Here is a 21,891-nt window from a genome sequence, read left to right as displayed (position 1 = left end):
TGTGTGTGTGTGTGTGTGTGTGTGTGTGTGTGTGTGTGTGTGTGGGGGGGGGGGGGGGGGGGGTAGTACTACTCTTCAAGCATGGTGATGGCAGCATCATGTTATAAGTAAATACATATTTAACAGGCGTACTGCGCACACACACACACACACACACACACACACACACACACACACACACACACACACACACACACACACACACACACACACACACACACACACACACACACACACACACACACACACACACACACACGCGGTATCCCCAAAGCAATACCATTCTAATGGCCATGGTGCATTGTCAGGACATCGAATCAAGTTCTCTCTCTTGTTACCGTTACTGACTGCGAAGAGAAATGGAGTTGCATGCATCAGTCCCTTTCATGGTGCCCTTTGAATTCGCTACAATGTTGTTCTTTATCCCATACGTATGTCAACACCTTGCATAGTATCTTAGAGAGTAACAGTTAGACCAGTAGCCTATATGTCGAAATTAAGGTTACATTTGTGTGTAATGGCATGGTGTTTTATGTACATTTCTAATGAAGGCTTCTCCGCAGAAGCGACAGTTACAGGGATGATAAAAACAGCTTGATTGCATTTACATTTACATTTTAGTCATTTAGCAGACGCTCTTATCCAGAGCGACTTACAGTAGTGAATGCATACATTTCAGATTGCCTTAGCAACATCAGGGAAACTGGGCAGAAGAGAGTGCTGCTTAAAATACAGCAGTTCTGCAACATCAGTTACATACTGTAACTGTATAGGAAGCTCTGGGGACAAGTCGTCTGGATACTGAACAGCCAATAAATTGGCCGATGCAAACAGATGATTATCTTTAGCTGACAACACTTCTTGAGGGCTTGAACAAAAAAAGCAGATTGCGATTTTGTTCATGCCGGTGAACTTGCATTTGAATTGTGTATCTTAGCATGCATCACTCAAGACTAAGTTTAAAATGTGTGCAGCGCAATGGATATACACTGCTCCAAAAAATAAAGGGAACACTAAAATAACACATCCTAGATTTGAATGAATGAAATAATCTTAGTAAATACTTTTTTCTTTACATAGTTGAATGTGCTGACAACAAAATCACACAAAAATAATCAATGGAAATCCAATTTATCAACCCATGGAGGTCTGGATTTGGAGTCACACTCAAAATTGAAGTGGAAAACCACACTACAGGCTGATCCAACTTTGATGTAATGTCCTTAAAACAAGTCAAAATGAGGCTCAGTAGTGTGTGTGGCCTCCACGTGCCTGTATGACCTCCCTACAACGCCTGGGCATGCTCCTGATGAGGTGGCGGATGGTCTCCTGAGGGATCTCCTCAAAGACCTGGACTAAAGCATCCGCCAACTCCTGGACAGTCTGTGGTGCAACGTGGCGTTGGTGGATGGAGAGAGACATGATGTCCCAGATGTGCTCAATTGGATTCAGGTCTGGGGAACGGGCGGGCCAGTCCATAGCATCAATGCCTTCCTCTTGCAGGAACTGCAGACACACTCCAGCCACATGAGGTCTAGCATTGTCTTGCATTAGGAGGAACCCAGGGCCAACCGCACCAGCATATGGTCTCACAAGGGGTCTGAGGATCTCATCTCGGTACCTAATGGCAGTCAGGCTACCTCTGGCGAGCACATGGAGGGCTGTGCGGCCCCCCAAAGAAATACCACCCCACACCATGACTGACCCACCGCCAAACCGGTCATGCTGGAGGATGTTGCAGGCAGCAGAACGTTCTCCACGGCGTCTCCAGACTCTGTCACATGTGCTCAGTGTGAACCTGCTTTCATCTGTGAAGAGCACGGGCGCCAGTGGCAAATTTGCCAATCTTGGTGTTCTCTGGCAAATGCCAAACGTCCTGCACGGTGTTGGGCTGTAAGCACAACCCCCACCTGTGGACGTCGGGCCCTCATACCACCCTCATGGAGTCTGTTTCTGACCGTTTGAGCAGACACATGCACATTTGTGGCCTGCTGGAGGTCATTTTGCAGGGCTCTGGCAGTGCTTCTCCTGCTCCTCCTTGCACAAAGGCGGAGGTAGCGGTCCTGCTGCTGGGTTGTTGCCCTCCTACGGCCTCCTCCACGTCTCCTGATGTACTGGCCTGTCTCCTGAAAGCGCCTCCATGCTCTGGACACTATGCTGACAGACACAGCGTAGTGTCCAGAGCTGCACTACCTGAGCCACTTGTGTGGGTTGTAGACTCCGTCTCATGCTACCACTAGAGTGAAAGCACCGCCAGCATTCAAAAGTGACCAAAACATCAGCCAGGAAGCATAGGAACTGAGAAGCGGTCTGTGGTCACCACCTGCAGAACCACTCCTTTATTGGGGGTGTCTTGCTAATTGCCTATAATTTCCACCTGTTGTCTATTCCATTTGCACAACAGCATGTGAAATTTATTGTCAATCAGTGTTGCTTCCTAAGTGGACAGTTTGATTTCACAGAAGTGTGATTGACTTGGAGTTACGTTGTGTTGTTTAAGTGTTCCCTTTATTTTTTTGAGCAGTGTATAATGCACAATGTCTCAGTAATGACTGTCTTGGTTGGCAATACTCGGTATAGAAAACAGTCGTGCCGGCAACCTGGACCTACAGGCCGTGATGAAAACATTTGCCCACAGAAAAGCAAGGTGATGCTGTCGCATACTGTAGCTACTGTAGGCCTCAAGATAGAAAAAAGAAAGAGACAAGTACAGACACAGACACAGACACAGACACAGAAAAGCAGGAAGGAGGACTTCAGGAGACCAGAGAAGCCTCTGAAGTTGGATTTAACTTAAAATTGGATTTAATTTACCTTGAAACCTGTTGAGTTCAACAATAAATAGTGGCTTAATTTATCCTAAAGTCGACTACTTTTTTCCTCATTGTTAGGCTTTTGATGTGTAATTTTTATAAAGGTTTATAAACAGCAGTTAATTAGGAGCTACATACGGAATATAGCCTAGCTGTAGATAGTAGGCTATACTGCATAATAAAACAATCCCTAGTAAGCAAGTGTTTTGAGGGTGAACTGACTATAATTTGGGATTAATAGACTGGTTTGACGCACAACAATGTTCTATCCCAGCTGGGAGAGAGTGTCGGGATGGCTCATGTCATGCAGGGTCAGATAGGCTATATAGGACAGTTGTATATTCCCAAAAATATTTTGGTACTGTAGCTGATTAGTATGCTGTTGCATCGAAATGTGTATTTTACAATCGTCAATGTTTGAATTTCCAACTTTAATTACAAGTAATTACATTATTCCTGCTAGCCAGCTGTCTAAATGGCAGCATAGCTTTGTGTGTATAACTTTGTGAAATGTTAGACTTAACATGACAAAATTACAGCCAATTGGCATCCCAATAAACATTTATACATTAGCTAAAGCAAAGCTATGGCTACGTGCCATGGCACCACAGAAAGCCTATCATCAATTCGTTAGGCAGCCGCATAGACATTTCACAATTTCAGCACCAATAAAGGAAATCTGAGGAAAATGCTACAGAAATTCTATCAACACATCTATTGTGCTACACGCGCATCGAGGACTCTGGAGCATTGCTACTCTCCCTTCCGGGACGACTACAAGGCTCTCCCCTGCCCTCCCTTTGGCAAATCATATCACACCTCCATTCTGCTCTTCTCCAACCATAGGCAAAAACGTAAGCAGGAAGCACCTGTGGTAAGGATTGTTCAACGTTGGTCTGACCAATCGGGAATATATTCTTCAAGATTGTTTTGATTACGCGGACTGGGAAATGTTCCAGAAATAGTATCGATGTATACACGGACTCAGTGACTTTGTTCGATTAGAACTTATCCAAACCAAAAAACGTGGATAGATGGCAACATTTGAGCAAAACTGAAAGCGCAAACCACCGCATTTAACCATAGCAAGGCGACTGGGAACATGGACGTGTACAAACAGACCAGCTATGACCTCCGTAAGGCAAAGAGGCAAAACAACATTCAAGGTACAAAGTGGAGTCGCAGTTCAACATCTCAGATATGAGACATATGTGACAGGGACTCCAGACAATCATGGATTATAAAGGGAAAACTAAACTAAAGCTAAACACCTTCTTTGCCTGCTTTGAGGAAGTGAGTAAGTCATTCAGGCGTTAACCCTCGCAAGGCTGCCAACCCAGACGGCATGCCAAACCGCATCCTCAGACCATGTGCAGACCAGCTGGCTGGAGTGTTTACGGACATATTCAATCTCTCCATATCCCAGTCTGTTGTCCCCACTTGCTTCAAGATGTCCACCATTGTTCCTGTACCCAAGAAAGCAAAAGTAACTGAACGAAATGACTATCATAGCACTCAATTCTGTCATCATGAAGTGCTTTGAGAAGCTAGTTAAGGATCATATCACCTCCACTTTACCCGACACCCTAGACCCACTACAATTTGCATACCGCCCCAACAGACCCATGGATGACGCAATCGCCATTGCACTGCACACTGCCCTATCCCACCTGAACAAAATAAATACCTATGTAAGAATGCTGTTCATTGACTACAGCTGAGTATTCGAAACCATAGTGCCCTCCAAAGCGCTAAGCTCAGGGCCCTGGGTCTGAACCTCGCCTTGTGCAACTGGGTCCTAGACTTCCTGACCCATGACTGATTGGCCACTCACGTCGCCAACTCAATCATCAAGTTTGCTGACGACACAACAGTGATAGGACTGATTACCAACAACGACTAGACAGCCTACAGCGAGAAGGTGAGAGCCCTGGCGGAGTGGTGCCAGGAAAATAACCTCTCCCTCAACGTCAACAAAATGAAGGAGCTGATCGTGGATTACAGGAGAAAGCAGAGAGAGCATTCCCCCACTCGAGAGGGTCAAAAGATTCAAGTTCCTTGGCGTGCACATCACTGAGGACCTGAAATGGTCCCTCCACACCGACAGCATGGTGAAGAAGGCACAATAGCACCTCTTCAACCTCAGGAGGCTGAAGAAATACAGCTTGGCCCCTAAGACTTCTACAGATGCACCATCAAGAACATTCTCGGCTGTATCACCACCTGGTAGGGCAGCTGCACCGCCCACATCCGCAGAGCTCTCCATATGGTGCTGCGGTCAGCCCAACACATCACTGGGGGCACACTGCCTTCCCTCTAGGACATCTATAGCACCGGGGGCAAAGGTAGGCCAAGAAGACCATCAAAGACCTCAGTCACCCGAGCTATGGCCTGTCCACCCCGCTACCATCTAGAAGGCAGAGACAGTACAGGTGCATCAAATCTGGGAACCAAAGAGAACAGCTTCTATCTCCAGGCCATCAGACTGTTAAACAGTCACTCCTAACCAGCCTCCACCCAGTACCCTGCCCTGATCCTTAGAGACTGCTGCCCTATGTACATAGAGTCATTGAACACTGATCACTTTAATATTTATATACTGTTTTACCCACTTCATATGTATACTGAGTCAAAGTATCCAAAACATTAGGAACACCTATATAAGAACGGCTGTAAACACGTTCTTTATGAATATACTGTCCATACCGTCTATAAAAAAACATTATACATACAGTACCAGTCAAAAGTTTGGAAGCACACCTCCTCATTCAAGGGTTTTTCTTTATTTTTTACTATTTTCTACATTGTAGAATAATAGTGAAGACATCAAAACTATGAAATAACACATATGGAATTATGTAGTAACCAAAAAAGTGTTAAACAAAAATATTTTTGATTCTTCAAAGTAGTCACCCTTTGCCTTTGATAGCTTTGCACACTTTGGCATTCTCTCAACCAGCTTCATGAGGTAGTCACCTGGAATGCATTACAATTGATAGGTGTGCCTTGTTAAAATTACATTTGTGGAATTTCTTTTGGGCCAATCAGTTGTGTTGTGACAAGATAGGGGTGGTATACAGAGAATAGCCCTATTTGGTAAAATACCAAGTCCATATTATGGCAAGAACAGCTCAAATAAGCAAAGAGAAGCGACAGTCCATCATTACTTTAAGACATGAAGGTCAGTCAATGTAGAAAATTTAAAGAACCATCAAGCGCTATGATGAAAATGTCTCTCATGAGGACTGCCACAGGAAAGGAAGACCCAGAGTTACCTCTGCTGCAGAGGATAAGTTCATTAGAGTTACCAGGCTCAGAAATTGCAGAGGAGACTGCGTGAATCAGGCCTTCATGGTCGAATTGCTGCAAAGACACCACTACTAAAGGACACCAATAAGAAGAAGAGACTTGCTTGGGCCAAGAAACACGAGCAATGGACAATAGACAGGTGGAAATCTGTCCTTTGGTCTGATGAGTCCAAATTAGAGATTTTTGGTTCCAACCGCTGTGTTTTTGTGAGATGTAGAGTAGGTGAACGGATGATCTACGCATGTGTAGTTCCCACCGTGAAGAAGGAGGTGTGATGGTGTGGGGGTGCATTGCTGGTGACATTGTCAGTGATTTATTTAGAATTCAAGGCACACACCAGCATGGCTACCACAGCATTCTGCAGCGATCCTCAATCCCATCTGGTTTGTGCTTAGTGGGACTATCATTTGTTTTTCAACAGGACAATGACCCAACACACCTCCAGGCTGTGTAAGGGCTATTTGACCAATAATGAGAGTGATGGAGTGCTGCATCAGATGACCTGGCTTCCACAATCACCCGACCTCTGCCCAATTGAGATGGTTTGGGATGAGTTGGACCGCAGAGTGAAGGAAAAGCAGCCAACAAGTGCTCAGCATATGTAGGAACTCCTTCAAGACTTTTGGAAAATCATTCCAGGTGAAGCTGGTTGAGAGAATGCCAAGAGTGTGCAAAGCTGTCATGAAGGCAAAGGTTGGCTACTTTGAAGAATTTCAGATATAAAATATATTTTGATTTGTTTAACACTTTTTTGGTTACTACATGATTCCATATGTGTTATTTCATAGTTGTGATGTTTTCACAATTATTCTACACAATTATTCTGTTGAAAATAAAGAAAAACACTTGAATGAGTAGGTGTGTTCAACCTTTTGACTAGTACTGTATATTCCGGACACTGACATTGCTCGTTCTGATATTTCTTAATTTTGGAATTATGTGTGTATTATTTTGTATGGCTAGGTATTACTGCACTATTGGAGCTATAAACGTTGATTTGATGGACAGCGATCGGTAGTCTATAATCTCAGTGGTGGAAAAAGTACTCAATTGCCATACTTAAGTAAAAGAAAAGATACCTTAATATAAAATGACTTAAGTAAAAGTGAAACTCACCCAGTAGAATACTACTTGAGTAAAAGTCTAAAAGTATTTGGTTTTAAATATACTTAAGTATCAAAAGTAAAAGTATAAATCATTTCAAATGGCTTATATTAAACAAACCAGATGGCACAATTGTCTTATTTAAAAAATGTACTGATAGCCAGGGGCAAAGCACAACATGCAGACATAATTTACAAACAAAGCATTTGTGTTTAGTAAGTCCGCCAGGTCAGAGGCAGTAGGGATGACCAGTGATGTTCTCTTCATAAGTGCGTGAATTGGACCATGTTCCTGTCCTGCTAAGCATTCAAAATGTAACGAGTACTTTTGGGTGTCTCCAAAATGTATGGAGTAAAAAATATATATATTTGTTTTTAGGAATGTATGGAAGATAAGGTTCTCAAATATAAATAACTGCGTTATGCCAGTGTAAGAGCTGAGATGTTGAGGAGTGTGTGTGGGTGCATGTGCCTGCATGTGTGTGTGTATGGGTGCGTGTGTGTGTAAGCATACGTGCACGTGTGATTAATTAACATAGGAATTACCTGGGCTCTGCTTTACACAGCTTCCCCAGAGCGATGGCAGAATTTTGCTGCACAGCACTTCTCTTGGCGTCGCCCGCAGCATGGCGGAGCAGGAGCAGGACAGTGTCGGTGCCCAGGAGGCTGCTGGCTGCCCCCCGCACCCCCAGGCAGTGGCCCAGGCACAGGGCAGCATTCCCTGCCACTGCCTCCTCACTGCTGGGGCCCAGGAGCCTCCTCAGGGTGTGAAGTCCTGATGAGTAGGACAAAATAAAAGTTGCCCAATGTAATCACGTACACTCACAGACAAAAGCACACACACACAGGCACATACAAACAAAATAAAAACAGACGTGCTCATACACACAAACTAACACACACGCACGTGTGAGCACACATCTTACAATACAATATTTGTTTTTGTTATTTAGCATCTTTCACATAACACACTAGTTCAAAAACCAAGACCAATCCATCATACATGTATCTTACTTTTATCACATTTCACCCACTCCTCCTGAGCCGTTTGACTGATAGCCGTGCACACTGTGAGGGTCTTCATCAAATATTTAGTGGTGGTCTTCCCTGATCCCTGCATGGCAAGATAAAACGATTTCTTTCACACCTGATACAGTATATAGAATACTTTATATCAGTCCATATAACACATATTTATTATTTTATCAAGAAGCTGTGGAAGGGAAAGAAGGGAAAAAGGCCTCTTGAATCGGGCAGGCAGTGATCATCTAAAAGAAATATAATAAAGAAGGCAATAAATTATGCTTGGCATTACTTTCAGTAGCATCCGCATTGTCCCCACAACTCCTCTCTGCACAGCGTCTTCAGTAGCAGCGGGGGACTGTGGGAGCACTTTACTCAGCAAACCTGTGGCTCTCTGAGGCCAAGAGAAAGAACAAAATGCAGTCAGTGGGAAAATAAACAAAGTGAGTTTGGAAAGAAACAGAGCAGTCATCAACACCTGCTGCTGATATTCTGTCACATTTACTGACCCAGAAAGAGATCCTTGATGTCACACTGAATGAGAGAGAGAGAGAGAGAGAGAGAGAGAGAGAGAGAGAGAGAGAGAGAGAGAGAGAGAGAGAGAGATCCTCTTGGGAATGTGCATTTGGAAAGTATTAAGACCCCTTGACTTTTTTCACACTTTGCTACGTTACAGCCTTATTCTAAAATTGATTAAATCGTTTTTTTTTCTCTCATCAATATATACACAATACCCAATAATGACAAAGCAAAAACAGGTTTTAGGCAATTTTTGCAAAAAACAATCACATTTACGTAAGTATTCAGACTCTTTGCTCAGTACTTTGTTGAAGCAGCCATTACTTCCTTGAGTCTTCTTGGGTATGACGCTACAAGCTTGGCACACCTGTATTTGGGGAGTTCCTCCCATTCTTCTCTGCAGATCCTCTCAAGCTCTGTCAAGTTGTATGGGGAGCGTTGCTGGAGAGCTATTTTCAGGTCTCTCCAGAGATGTTCAATCAGATTCAAGTCTGGCTCTGGCTGGGCCACTCAAGGACATTCAGAGACATGTCCTGAAGCCACTCCTGCGTTGTCTTGGCTGTGTGCTGTCATGACTCTCCTGTGAGGATCCAAAGATCAGGTTTTCAATGGATCAACTTCTACCAGACCCCTCTCACCCGCAGAGGGGGGGAGGGATTGATGTGGGGGTTTTGTGACACCTCATGCCCGGTCATAAATTGTATGCAGCAAAGGACTCTCTTGGCTCCTTTGTATCAACCAAAGGAATACCTTTGTCTCCAGAAGACTTTTGCCAGCCCAAAACTCTAACGTCCAAAAAGTGAACTTTGGAACAATATTTCTAACACCCGAATGTGGGAAATGGTCAATGGGTAGATGTAGAAAATTAATGTCATATTATTTGTAATTTTGTAATGTTATTAAAAACTGTATGAACCAAATACTGTAACTTAAGAAGGAAACCCCCTTTAGCCATCAAGTTTTCATCCAATCTGATGTGAAAACAACTATTTTTGTTAAGATAGGAATGTGATTTTGGTTTTCTAATGAGATACATTTTTTGATGTCCTTTGCACATTAATTAGCCACGCCCCGAGTGATGTCAGAAAGGCGTGTCAATGTGATGGAACCGCCCTTTTTGACCAGAGTGCTTAAAAGGACTGGCTAAGAATTAACATATCAGACCAGAAAGACGTGAGACCGTGGCCACACATTGAAATGGTTAGAAACTCTGAAACTCTCAGCACGAGGTGAAGAAAATGAACTTACCAGACCAGGACACCGTCGGCCTGCAGCTGTGCGTGTAAAGTGGTTTTGGAACTTTGACTATCTACCTGAGGAAGAGGAGAAGAAAACTCCCGTCTCAGACAATCACTGGTACGGCTAAGTAGCTGTTCTTAGGAAACAACCCATTGGAGACCGGGCAACTAAGAAGAAGGACATTGTGACCTCTGGTGGACAATCAGAGCATGTACAAGTGGCTCACAGGAAAGGCTCACTGAAACAACTTTCCGAGAGGGATTGGTTCCGACCGAGATAAACGATGAACGAACGGCATTCAACACGTAAATATATTCATTATAATTTTTTTCTCCAAACGGGCGGTGGTTCGTGTGCAAGGTATATGATTAATGTGAGGACAGTCCTAGAATGTATCCACGATAAATGTCCCTTTTTCTCTATCTCTATTATCCCCACCCCATTCTCCATCTCTGTGTAATAAGCCGCCATATCTTGTCAGTCCACTAGGGACCTTTGTCTCATGTAAGTGTGTATGTGTATTCTGTGTTATTATTTAGTTAGCTAGTAAATAATGCTCAAGGTTGGGGTTCTTGCAGGTCCAAGAAGGTTCCGACTGTTCAGAATGAGACTGATATGAGGTAATGATTAATAAGTAACTTAGATCATCTAGAGTTTAATTTGGGAGATGGCAACTCGTTAAACAACTTCTTCCGTGGCGTCCTAAATTCCTAATGAGTAAATTATTTTTTTAGTTTTAAGTAAATCAACAGTATTATTCCCCGCAAACCCTACCACCCTTCCCCCAATTGGAGTAAACTAATAAACAGTAACACTTAGGCTTTTACCTTCAGTTTCTACATCTTATACACATTTTACAGACACAATCTATTTTACAATAGTTACATTTTGTTTGTTTTTAGTCCTTCCTCTATTTCTGATGTCCATCCAGTTTGATTTCTATTTGTAACTGTGCTATTTCACTGTCACGGGAGTCGAAAGGAGGAGCGGACCAAAGTGCAGCGTGTCTGCCGTTCCACATTTTATTTTCACTGTGAAACTCTGCACTACATAAATAACTGAACGAACAAAAACAACAAACCGTGACGCAGAGTAGAAACATACACTAACTCAGAAATAATCTCCCACAAACCCAGGTGGAAAAAACCCCTACTTAAGTATGATCTCCAATTAGAGACAACGAGGACCAGCTGCCTCTAATTGGAGATCATCCCAAACAAAACCCAACACAGAAATACAAAACTACAACCTGACAACATAGAAATAGAAAACATAGAATAGAACAAAGAACTACAAATCTCGAATGCCCACCCAAATCACACCCTGACCTAACCAAAATAGAGAAACAAAACGTCTCTCTCAGGTCAGGGCGTGACAGTACCCCCCCCCCCCCCCCCCCCCCCCCCAAAGGTGCGGACTCCCGGGCGCAAACCTGAACCTATAGGGGAGGGTCCGGGTGGCCATCTACCTATGGTGGCGGCTCCGGTTCGGGGCGTAGCCCCCGCTCCGCCTGCTGATCCCTCTGCTTTTGTGTTGCCGGAGGAACCAGACCATGGATCATCGCCGGAAGCTCTGAACTGTGGATTGTCGCTGGATGAACTGGGCCGAACTGGGCCGTAGATCATCGCCGGAGGTTCTGGACTGCAGACCGCCGCTGAAGGCTCTGGGCTGCAGACCACCGCTGGAGGCTCTGGGCTGCAGACTGCCGCTGGAGCCTCTGGGCTGCAGACCGCCGCTGGAGGCTCTGGGCTGCAGACCGCCGCTGAAGACTCTGGACTGGGGACCGCCGCTGAAGGCTCCGGACTGCAGGCCATCTCAGGAGGCTCCTGATCCCTCTGCTTTTGTGGATCATCGCCGGAAGCTCTGAACCGTGGATCGTTGCTGGATGAACCGGGCCATAGATCATCGCCAGAGGTTCTGGACTGCAGACCGCCGCTGAAGGCTCAGGGCTGCAGACCGCCGCTGGACGCTCCGGGCTGCAAACCGCCGCTGGAGGCTCCGGGCTGCAGGCCGTCTCAGGAGGTTCCGGACTGCAGGCCGTCTCAGAAGGTTCCGGACTGCAGGCCGTCTCAGGAGGTTCCGGACTACAGGCCGTATCAGGAAGTTCCGGACTGCAGGCCCTCTCAGGAGGTTCCGGACTGTAAGCCGTCTCAGGAGGTTCCGGAGTGCAAAACATTGCCGGAAGCTCTGGACTGGGAACTGTCGCCGGAAGCTCTGGACTGGGAACTGTCGCCGGAAGCTCTGGACTGGGAATGCGCACAGGAGGCCTGATGCGTGGGGCTGGCACAGGTGGAGCCAGACTGGTAACACGCACCTCAGGGCAAGTGCGAGGAGCAGGCACAGGGCGTACCAGGCTGGATAGACTCACTGTAGGCCGGGTACGTGGGACAGGCACAGGATATACTGGACCGTGGAGGCGCACTGGAGGTCTCAAGCATATAGCTGGCACAACCCGTCCTGGCTGGATGCTTACTTTCGCCCGGCAAACGGGGCGCTGGCACAGGACAAACTGGGCTGTGAATACGCACTGGCGACACAGTGCGCAGCGCCTTTGCAGGATATCCTGGACCGAGAAGGCGAACTGGAGACCATGAGCGCTGAGCTGGCACCACCCTTCCTGGCTGAATGCTCAACCTAGCTCGGCAAATGCGGGGACGTGGGCACAGATCACACCAGGCTGTGAATGCGCACTGGCAACACAGTGCGCATCACCACATAACACGGTGCTTGCTTCCTCACTCGCTCCCCACGGTAAGCACGGGGAGTTGGCTCAGGTCTCCACCCTGACTCTGCCAAACTCCCCGTGTGCCCCCCCCAAAAAAAGTTGTGGGGCTGCCTCTCGCACTTGCCTCGTGGTTGGTATAGTGCCACGTAATATCGCCGCTCCGCTTTCGCTGCCTCAATCTCCTGCCTCAATCAAACGGCGATACTCCCCAGCCTGCCTCCAGGATCCTTTCCCGTCCAATATCTCTTCCCAAGTCCACTGGTCCATTCCACGCTGCTTGGTCCTTTGGTGGTGGGAGATTCTGTCACGATTGTCGAAGAAAGGAGGAGCGGACCAAAGTGCAGCGTGTGTGGCGTTCCACATTTTATTTTCACTGTGAAACTCTGCAATACATACATAAATAACTGAACGAACAAAAACAACAAACCGTGACGCAGAGTAGAAACATACAGAAATCTCAGAAATAATCTCCCACAAACCCAGGTGGAAAAAAACCCTACTTATGTATGATCTCCAATTAGAGACAATGAGGACCAGCTGCCTCTAATTGGAGATCATCCCAAACAAAACCCAACATAGAAATACAAAACTAGAACCTGACAACATAGAAATAGAAAACATAGAATAGAACAAAGAACTACAAATCTCGAATGCCCACCCAAATCACGCCCCAAAATAGAGAAACAAAATGTCTCTCTCAGGTCAGCACGTGACATTCACAACATTTCTGAACCTATATACATTTTACAGACCCTGTATGTTTTACATTGGTTATCTTGTTATTAGCCCCACACTTAAGCTGTGATGCTTCACAAAAGTACTGAACATTTCTATTCTCATAGCTTCTACAGATTGTAAATTAAAAATAAACATTTTTGCTAAAATAATTATTATATTATTGATTGATTGACTATGGCTTTTCAAATCACCCAGTATTGCTATCTGCAGTGTTAGTTCTTGGCAAATGTTGCAATTCTTCAGCCATTCCTGGACCTGTAACCAAAAACGAGCTACATATGGACAATACCAAAATAAATGATCTAATGACTCTGCCTCCTCACAGCAAAATCTGCAGAGCTTGGAAGATTGTATCCCCCATATATATAACATTCTATTGGTAGCAAGAATTTTGTATAGTCATTTAAATTGAAAAATTTGAATCACCAATAAATACTAGCCGATCAGGCATGATAGAGTGAAATTAAGTAAAAACAAGCAGGTTCTCATGAAAATGAAAGAATGAGGGATTCCTCTGACCTATCAATTCATAAACCATGTGCCATGGAATGGGTACATCGAAAATCTCTTCCCAACTATTTTGCAATTTATATGGCACAGCTGTCAGTTTTTTGGTCCTTAAATGAAATTGGTATATGTTTTTAGTTATCACACTTTTCTTTAACTATTGATGTTCTTTAATACAGGGCCCGACATACAAGCTCCTTACTTTTTCCCCCTTCTACTTGCCTCTTCCATTTTTGTGGTAATGCTGCAATTAGTTGGTTGTAATTTTGGGTAAAGCAGACATTTCTATGTCTGTGTTAGTTGCATGTGTTACATAACTCCACCAGTCCTATTTATAAAATCATTCACTAAAATTATACTTAAAAAAAAAGAATCTTTGAAAAAAACGTTTTTTTTGTATTTTTTTATCAATTAGTATATTTGAGTTTAACCACAATATTTGTTGTATTATTTGTTCTGTCTTTTCAGGTGGATTAAACTGAAATTGCAACCAACTTTCTAAGGCTTGTTTAAAAAATAACGATATTTTGGAGATTATTTCCTTTTCAAACAACCGAAAGTAAGCAGGTGTAATCTGAATAAAGGGAAAAAGGCCATTCTTGAACATAGGATGAGACGTTCCTACCAATTTACTAGAGAACCAGTGTTCATATAATTTAAAAAGCAGGTCACTAGGTGTAGGCAAAACCATAAGCAAATAGGTCAACTGTGATAAGACTAAAGAGTTAATCAGGGTGATTTTTCCACAAATAGACAGGTATTTTCCTTTCCATGTTAGCAACATCTTATCTATTTTTGCTAACTTTCTATAAAAATGTATTGGAGTGAGATCATTTCTTTTTTTTGTGATTTGTATACCGAGTATGTCCATATCTCCGTCAGACCATTTAATTGGTAAACTACACGGTAATGTAAAATTTGCATTTCTTTGTGATCCAATACGTATTTTATCATAATTTGGTTTTAATCCAGAGAGGATAGCAAAAGTATCTGGATCCTCTATGAGGCCGTGGAGAGATGCTAATTGTGGTTTTAAAAGAAAACATGAATTATCAGCGTACAATGACCCCTTAGTTTTTAAGCCACGGATTTCTAATCCCTTAATATTATTGTTTGATCTAATTTTAACAGCTAACATTTCGATGGCAATAATAAATAGATATGCCGATAGTGGACATCCTTGTTTTAATCCTCTAGATAGTTTAAAAACTTTCTGAGATGTAGCCATTATTTACTACTTTACACCTAGGGTTACTATACATAACTTTAACCCATTTTATAAGAGATTCCCCAAAATTGAAATATTCTAGGCATTTACATATAAACTCCAGTCGTACTTTATCAAAAGCCTTTTCAAAATCAGCTATGAAAACCAGGCCTGGTGTCCCCGATATTTCATAGTATTCTATTGTTTCCAGTACTTGTCTTTTATTATCTCCAATGTATCATCCATGTAGAAAACCTGTCTGATTAGGATGAATAATATCTGACAATACTTTTTTAATGCGCCAAGCATTTTGCTAGGATTTTTGCATCACAACACTGAAGTGTAAGAGGTCTCCAATTATTTAAATGGACTGGATCTTTATATATCCCACTTGGGTCCTGTTTCAGTAATAATGATATCAGACCTTGTTGCGTGTCTGATAATCTACCATTTATATAGGAGTGGTTAAAACATGCTAATAACAGTCCTCTGAGTACATCAAAAAAAGTTTTGTATACTTCCACTGGTATGCCATCCAGCACTGGAGTTGTCCCAGCCTTAAAGTTTTTAATTGCATCAACAAGTTCCTCCTCTGTAATTTGGCCTTCACATGAGTCTTTCTGTACAGATGTTAATTTTGCATTATTATTAGGAAAAAAATCCATACAATTAGTTTCAGTTAGTGGAGATGGAGGAGACTGAAATGAAAACATATTCTTAAAGTACTTTACTTCCTCTTTCAAAATATAATTCGGTGAATCATGCGTGACTCATTTGTAATAAGTTTCAATCAATTGTTTTGGTAGCATTTCTATATTGAAGATTGCCACAACCATGCTTAACCGTAGGGATGGTGCCAGGTTTCCTCCAGACCGGACGATTAGCATTCAGGCCAAAGAGTTCAATCTTGGTTTCATCAGACCAGAGAATCTTGTTTCTCATGGTCTGAGAGTCCTTTAGGTGCCTTTTGACAAACTCCAAGTGGGCTGTCATGTGCATTTTACTGAGAAGAGGCTTCCGTGTGGCCACACTACCAAAAAGGCCTGATTGGTGGAGTGCTGCAGAGATGGTTGTCCTTCTGGAAGGTTCTCCCATCTTCACAGAGAAACTCTGGAGCTCTGTCAGAGTGACCATCGGGTTCTTGGCCTTGACTAAGGCCCTTCTCCCCCGATTGCTCAGTTTGGCCGGGTGGCCATCTCAAGGAAGAGTCTTGGTGGTTCCAACCTTCTTCCATTTAAGAATGATGGAACCCACTGTGTTCTTCGGGACTTTCAATGCTGCAGAAATGTTTTGGTACCATTCCACACATCTGTGCCACGACACAATTCTGTCTCGGAGCTCTACGGACAATTCTTTCGACCTCATGGCTTGGTTTTTGCTCTGACATGCACTGTCAACTGTGGGACTTTATATAGATAGGTGTGTGCCTTTCCAAATCATGTCCAATCAATTGAATTTACCACAGGTGGACTCCAATCAAGTTGTAGAAACATCTCAAGGATGATCAATGGAAACAGGATGCACCTGAGCTCAATTTCGTGTCTCATAGCAAAGGGTATGAAAACCTATATAAATAAGTATTTCTGTTTTACATTTTTTATACATTTGCAAACATTTCTAAACACCTATGTTCGCTTTGCTATTTTGGGGTATTGTGTGTTTTGATGAGGAAAAAATGTGATTTAATTAAGCAATAAGGCCCGAGGGTGTGTGCCTGGACACAGCCCTTAGCCGTGGTATATTTGGTCTCTCGAGTGGCGCAGAGGCCTAAGGCACTCCATCTCAGTGCAAGAGGCATCACTGCACTCTCTGGTTCGAATCCAGGCTGCATCACATCTGCACAATTAGCCCAGCGTCGTCTGGGGTAGGCTGAATTTGTTCTTAACTGACTTGCCTAGGTAAATAAAGGTTAAATAAAAAAATTATAAATATTGGCCATATATCACAAACCCCCGAGGTACCTAACTGCTATTATAAACTGGTTACCAACGTAATTAGAGCAGTAAAAATAAGTGTTTTGTCATACCCGTGGTATACGGTCTGATATACCATGGCTATCAGCCAATAAGCATTCAGGGCTCGACCCACCCAGTTTATAATCCATTTTAGAATAAGGCTGTAATGTAACAAACTGTGGAAGAAGTCAAGGGGTCTGAATACTTTTCGAATGCACTGTATGTTCGAGATACGTTCTGAATAGTTTTTATCCCCTTGAGACTGCTCAGACCAAAACGTGCTATGTTTTCTTATACGTGTTCTAATCTTATCTTTTCAATGCCTCGGGATACATGCTGACGAAGCAGGAGTTGTGTTTATATCTAAAACTAGTTGCTATACATAAAACAAGTATGGTTTCGTCTTGTTTCTCTCCAAATACCCATCTCTTCCATCTATGTTTGCATATAAAAAATGCTTGCGATATGGATAGTTAGAGCATGATAGGCCAGAGGGGCCGTAGAGAAGTGTCCGTGAGAGATGCAGTGGTGTTGGTCTCATCAGCAGAGCTGCGTCGGGGCCCTGTGGTGCAACCACTCACTGTGATGATGCCCCCGTCGGGATCACTCAGCAAGCCCAAGCATACGCCACTGATGGGAACAGCATGCTCCTGCAAGATAAAGGAGAGAGAAAGCGAGAGAGAGAAAGGTTAATCAAATATTCACTGTACATATCACTTTTTCATAGGGGTGCTTATTATTATTACACCAAAGGGGCTGAAACAAAAGCTCTCAGTGCTCTCTTTGTTCTTGTTTTTCCATTCACCTCCTTCCCTCCCTCTTCCCATCAAATTGATGTGTTACCCTGATAGGTGGGCCAAGGACTAGTCAATCACTGCCCAACTCCAAATGGCACCCAGGTGTGCCATGGGCCCTGGTCAAAAGTAGTGCACTATATAGGGAATATGGTGCCATTTGGGATACGCCAGCCTAACAGCCTCTATCGTACCTGGATGGCTGTGGAGGAATTACCAGAGAGGTTGATCATCAGTCCCAGGAGGGGATAAAGGATCTCTCTGTATTCACAGTGCGTACACCACTTCTGTAATAGAGAACCACAGTGCAATACAACACACACTGGATTTGGTTTGAGAAATGACCATTGTACATTGTTATCTGTTCTGGCTTAGTTTCAGTGTATGACATTTCAAAACCCTTTTTTTATTGGAAAGAGAAAAAGCAAGTGTGCCATCATTAGAATTGAAAAATAATAAAATAGAAAAATAAACATCTCAGTTCAGTTTAGGAAAATAAAAAAGTTGTATGCTCCTTTAAAATAAGCTAGTCATAAAAAGCAAGTGTGCCATCATTAGAATTGAAAAATAATAAAATAGAAAAATAAACATCTCAGTTCAGTTTAGGAAAATAACAAAGTTGTATGCTCCTTTAAAATAAGCTAGTCATAAATAAAATATGAAGCAATATTCACCATGGCGATTAGAAAGGCCTGCCAACAATCCTGACAGTTGGCAACCTCGTTATGGATGGCATCATCTCCAATCATATTGCCTATTGTTGATATGAGCGATGGAAAACTATGCCGGTTGAATGTGGTGATGTTTCTCTGCAACCAGAGCACATGAAAAGATTATCCCCAAAATATCTTGACAATGTCTGGTCGCAGATTAGTTTTTACTGTATTGCCTACTCATATGGTTGCAGTCATGTTTGGCATGACAGATCTAGGACCAGGCTACAACAACTACAGTATCAGGAGCAAATTAAGTATTTGATGAGATGTAGCTAACTTCCAACACAAATATCTTACCAGCAGACTTGCGAAAGGGAGCACAATCAATGTTGTAAACGTGTCCCTTAACTGCAAGCAAAATCTGTAACATGAACAGGGAGTTAACCATGATGAACATGAAATGTACAAGAATATACAGTAGATATGCTGCAAATCACTTGCCTATTTATTTTTTTATTTTTTTATTTAACCTTTATTTAACCAGGTAGGCAAGTTGAGAACAAGTTCTCATTTACAATTGCGACCTGGCCAAGATAAAGCAAAGCAGTTCGACACATACAACAACACAGAGTTACACATGGAGTAAAACAAACATAGTCAATAATACAGTAGAAAAATAAGTCTATATACAATGTGAGCAAATGAGGTGAGATAAGGGAGGTAAAGGCAAAAAAAGGCCATGGTGGCAAAGTAAATACAATATAGCAAGTAAAACAATGGAATGGTAGATTTGTAGTGGAAGAAAGTGCAAAGTAGAAATAGAAATAATGGGGTGCAAAGGAGCAAAATAAATAAATAAATACAGTAGGGGAAGCGGTAGTTGTTTGGGCTAAATTATAGATGGGCTATGTACAGGTGCAGTGATCTGTGAGCTGATCTGACAGCTGGTGCTTAAAGCTAGTGAGGGAGATAATTGTTTCCAGTTTCAGAGATTTTTGAAGTTCGTTCCAGTCATTGGCAGCAGAGAACTGGAAGGAGAGATGGCCAAAGGAGGAATTGGCTTTGGGGGTGACCAGAGAGATATACCTGCTGGAGCGCGTGCTACAGGTGGGTGCTGCTATGGTGACCAGTGAGCTGAGATAAGGGGGGACTTTACCTAGCAGGGTCTTGTAGATGACCTGGAGCCAGTGGGTTTGGCGACGACTATGAAGCGAGGGCCAGCCAACGAGAGCGTACAGGTTGCAGTGGTGGGTAGTATATGGGGCTTTGGTGACAAAACGGATGGCACTGTGATAGACTGCATCCAGTTTATTGAGTAGGGTATTGGAGGCTATTTTGTAAATGACATCGCCGAAGTCGAGGATCGGTAGGATGGTCAGTTTTACGAGGGTATGTTTGGCAGCATGAGTGAAGGATGCTTTGTTGCGAAATAGGAAGCCAATTCTAGATTTAACTTTGGATTGGAGATGTTTGATGTGAGTCTGGAAGGAGAGCTTACAGTCTAACCAGACACCTAGGTATTTGTAGTTGTCCACATATTCTAAGTAAGAACCGTCCAGAGTAGTGATGCTGGACGGGCGGGCAGGTACGGGCAGCGATCGGTTGAAGAGCATGCATTTAGTTTTATTAGTATTTAAGAGCAGTTGGAGGCCACGGAAGGAGAGTTGTATGGTATTGAAGCTCGTCTGGAGGGTTGTTAACACAGTGTCCAAAGAAGGGCCAGAAGTATACAGAATGGTGTCGTCTGTGTAGAGGTGGATCAGAGACTCACCAGCAGCAAGAGCGACATCATTGATGTCTACAGAGAAAAGAGTTGGCCCAAGAATTGAACCCTGTGGCACCCCCATAGAGACTACCAGAGGCCCGAACAACAGGCCATCTGATTTGACACATTGAACTCTATCAGAGAAGTAGTTGGTGAACCAGGCGAGGCAATCATTTGGGAAACCAAGGCTATTGAGTCTGCCGATGAGGATGTGGTGATTGACAGAGTTGAAAGCCTTGGCCAGGTCAATGAATACAGCAGCACAGTATTGTTTCTTATCGATGGCGGTTACGATATCATTTAGGACCTTGAGCGTGGCTAAGGTGCACCCATGACCAGCTCTGAAACCAGATTGCATAGCGGAGAAGGTGCTGTGGGATTCGAAATGGTCGGTAATCTGTTTGTTGACTTGGCTTTCGAAGACCATAGAAAGGCAGGGTAGGATAGATATAGGTCTGTAGCAGTTTGGGTCAAGAGTGTCACTTCCTTTGAAGAGGGGGATCACAGCAGCTGCTTTACAATCTTTTGGAATCTCAGACGACACGAAAGAGAGGTGAACAGGCTAGTAATAGGGGTTGCAAAAATTTCGGCAGATAATTTTAGAAAGAAAGGGTCCAGATTGTCTAGCCCGGCTGATTTGTAGGGGTCCAGATTTTGCAGCTCTTTCAGAACATCAGCTGACTGGATTTGGGAGAAGGAGAAATGGGGAAGGCTTGGGCGAGTAGCTGTGGGGGGTGCAGTGCTGTTGACCGCGGTAGGGGTAGCCAGGTGGAAAGCATGGCCAGCCGTAGAAAAATGCTTATTGAAATTCTCAATTATAGTGGATTTATCGGAGGTGACAGAGTTTCCTATCCTCAGTGCAGTGGGTAGCTGGGATGAGGTGTTCTTATTCTCCATGGACTTTACAGTGTCCCAGAACTTTTTTGAGTTTGTGTTGCAGGAAGCAAATTTCTGCTTGAAAAGGCTAGCCTTGGCTTTTCTAACCGCCTGTTTCTAACTTCCCTGAAAAGTTGCATATCACGGGGGCTGTTCGATGCTAATGCAGAACGCCACAGGATGTTTTTGTGTTGGTTAAGGGCAGTCAGGTCTGGAGAGAACCAAGGGCTATATCTGTTCCTGGTTCTAAATTTCTTGAATGGGGCATGCTTATTTAAGATGGTGAGGAAGGCATTTCTAAAAAATAACCAGGCATCCTCTACTGAAGGGATGAGGTCAATATCCTTCCAGGATACCCGGGCCAGGTTGATTAGAAAGGCTTGCTCTCTGAAATGTTTCAGGGAGCGTTTGACAGTGATGAGTGGAGGTCGTTTGACCGCTGACCCATTACGGATGCAGGCAATGAGGCAGTGATCGCTGAGATCTTGGTTGAAAACAGCAGAGGTGTATTTAGAGGGCAAGTTGGTCAGGATGATATCTATGAGGGTGCCCGTGTTTGGGGTGGTACCTAGTAGGTTCATTGATAATTTGTGTAAGATTGAGGGCATCAAGCTTAGATTGTAGGATGGCTGGGGTGTTAAGCATGTCCCAGTTTAGGTCAC

At 43.6% G+C, this 21,891-nt stretch overlaps 1 protein-coding gene across 2 annotated transcripts in view; it reads right to left on the bottom strand.

Annotated features, from left to right (window-relative positions):
* The window catches only part of ttc12 (tetratricopeptide repeat domain 12), a 45,971-nt gene that overhangs the window by 4,602 nt on the left and 19,478 nt on the right, over positions 1–21,891 (bottom strand). For both annotated transcript variants that reach the window (XM_045703443.2, XM_045703444.2), the window contains 7 exons: positions 18,946–19,009; positions 18,607–18,741; positions 18,127–18,219; positions 17,720–17,788; positions 8,541–8,642; positions 8,240–8,339; positions 7,772–8,000 (listed from right to left, as the gene is read on the bottom strand). In XM_045703443.2, coding sequence (XP_045559399.1) covers positions 7,772–8,000; positions 8,240–8,339; positions 8,541–8,642; positions 17,720–17,788; positions 18,127–18,219; positions 18,607–18,741; positions 18,946–19,009 — 792 coding nt within the window. The remainder of the gene's footprint in view (positions 1–7,771; positions 8,001–8,239; positions 8,340–8,540; positions 8,643–17,719; positions 17,789–18,126; positions 18,220–18,606; positions 18,742–18,945; positions 19,010–21,891) is intronic.

Source organism: Salmo salar, chromosome 20, assembly GCF_965601325.2.
Source record: "Salmo salar chromosome 20, fSalSal1, whole genome shotgun sequence".
In the NCBI taxonomy this organism is placed as follows: domain Eukaryota; kingdom Metazoa; phylum Chordata; class Actinopteri; order Salmoniformes; family Salmonidae; genus Salmo; species Salmo salar.
Note: the sequence above shows the minus strand (reverse complement) of the source record. Positions and strands in the feature narration are given on the sequence as shown.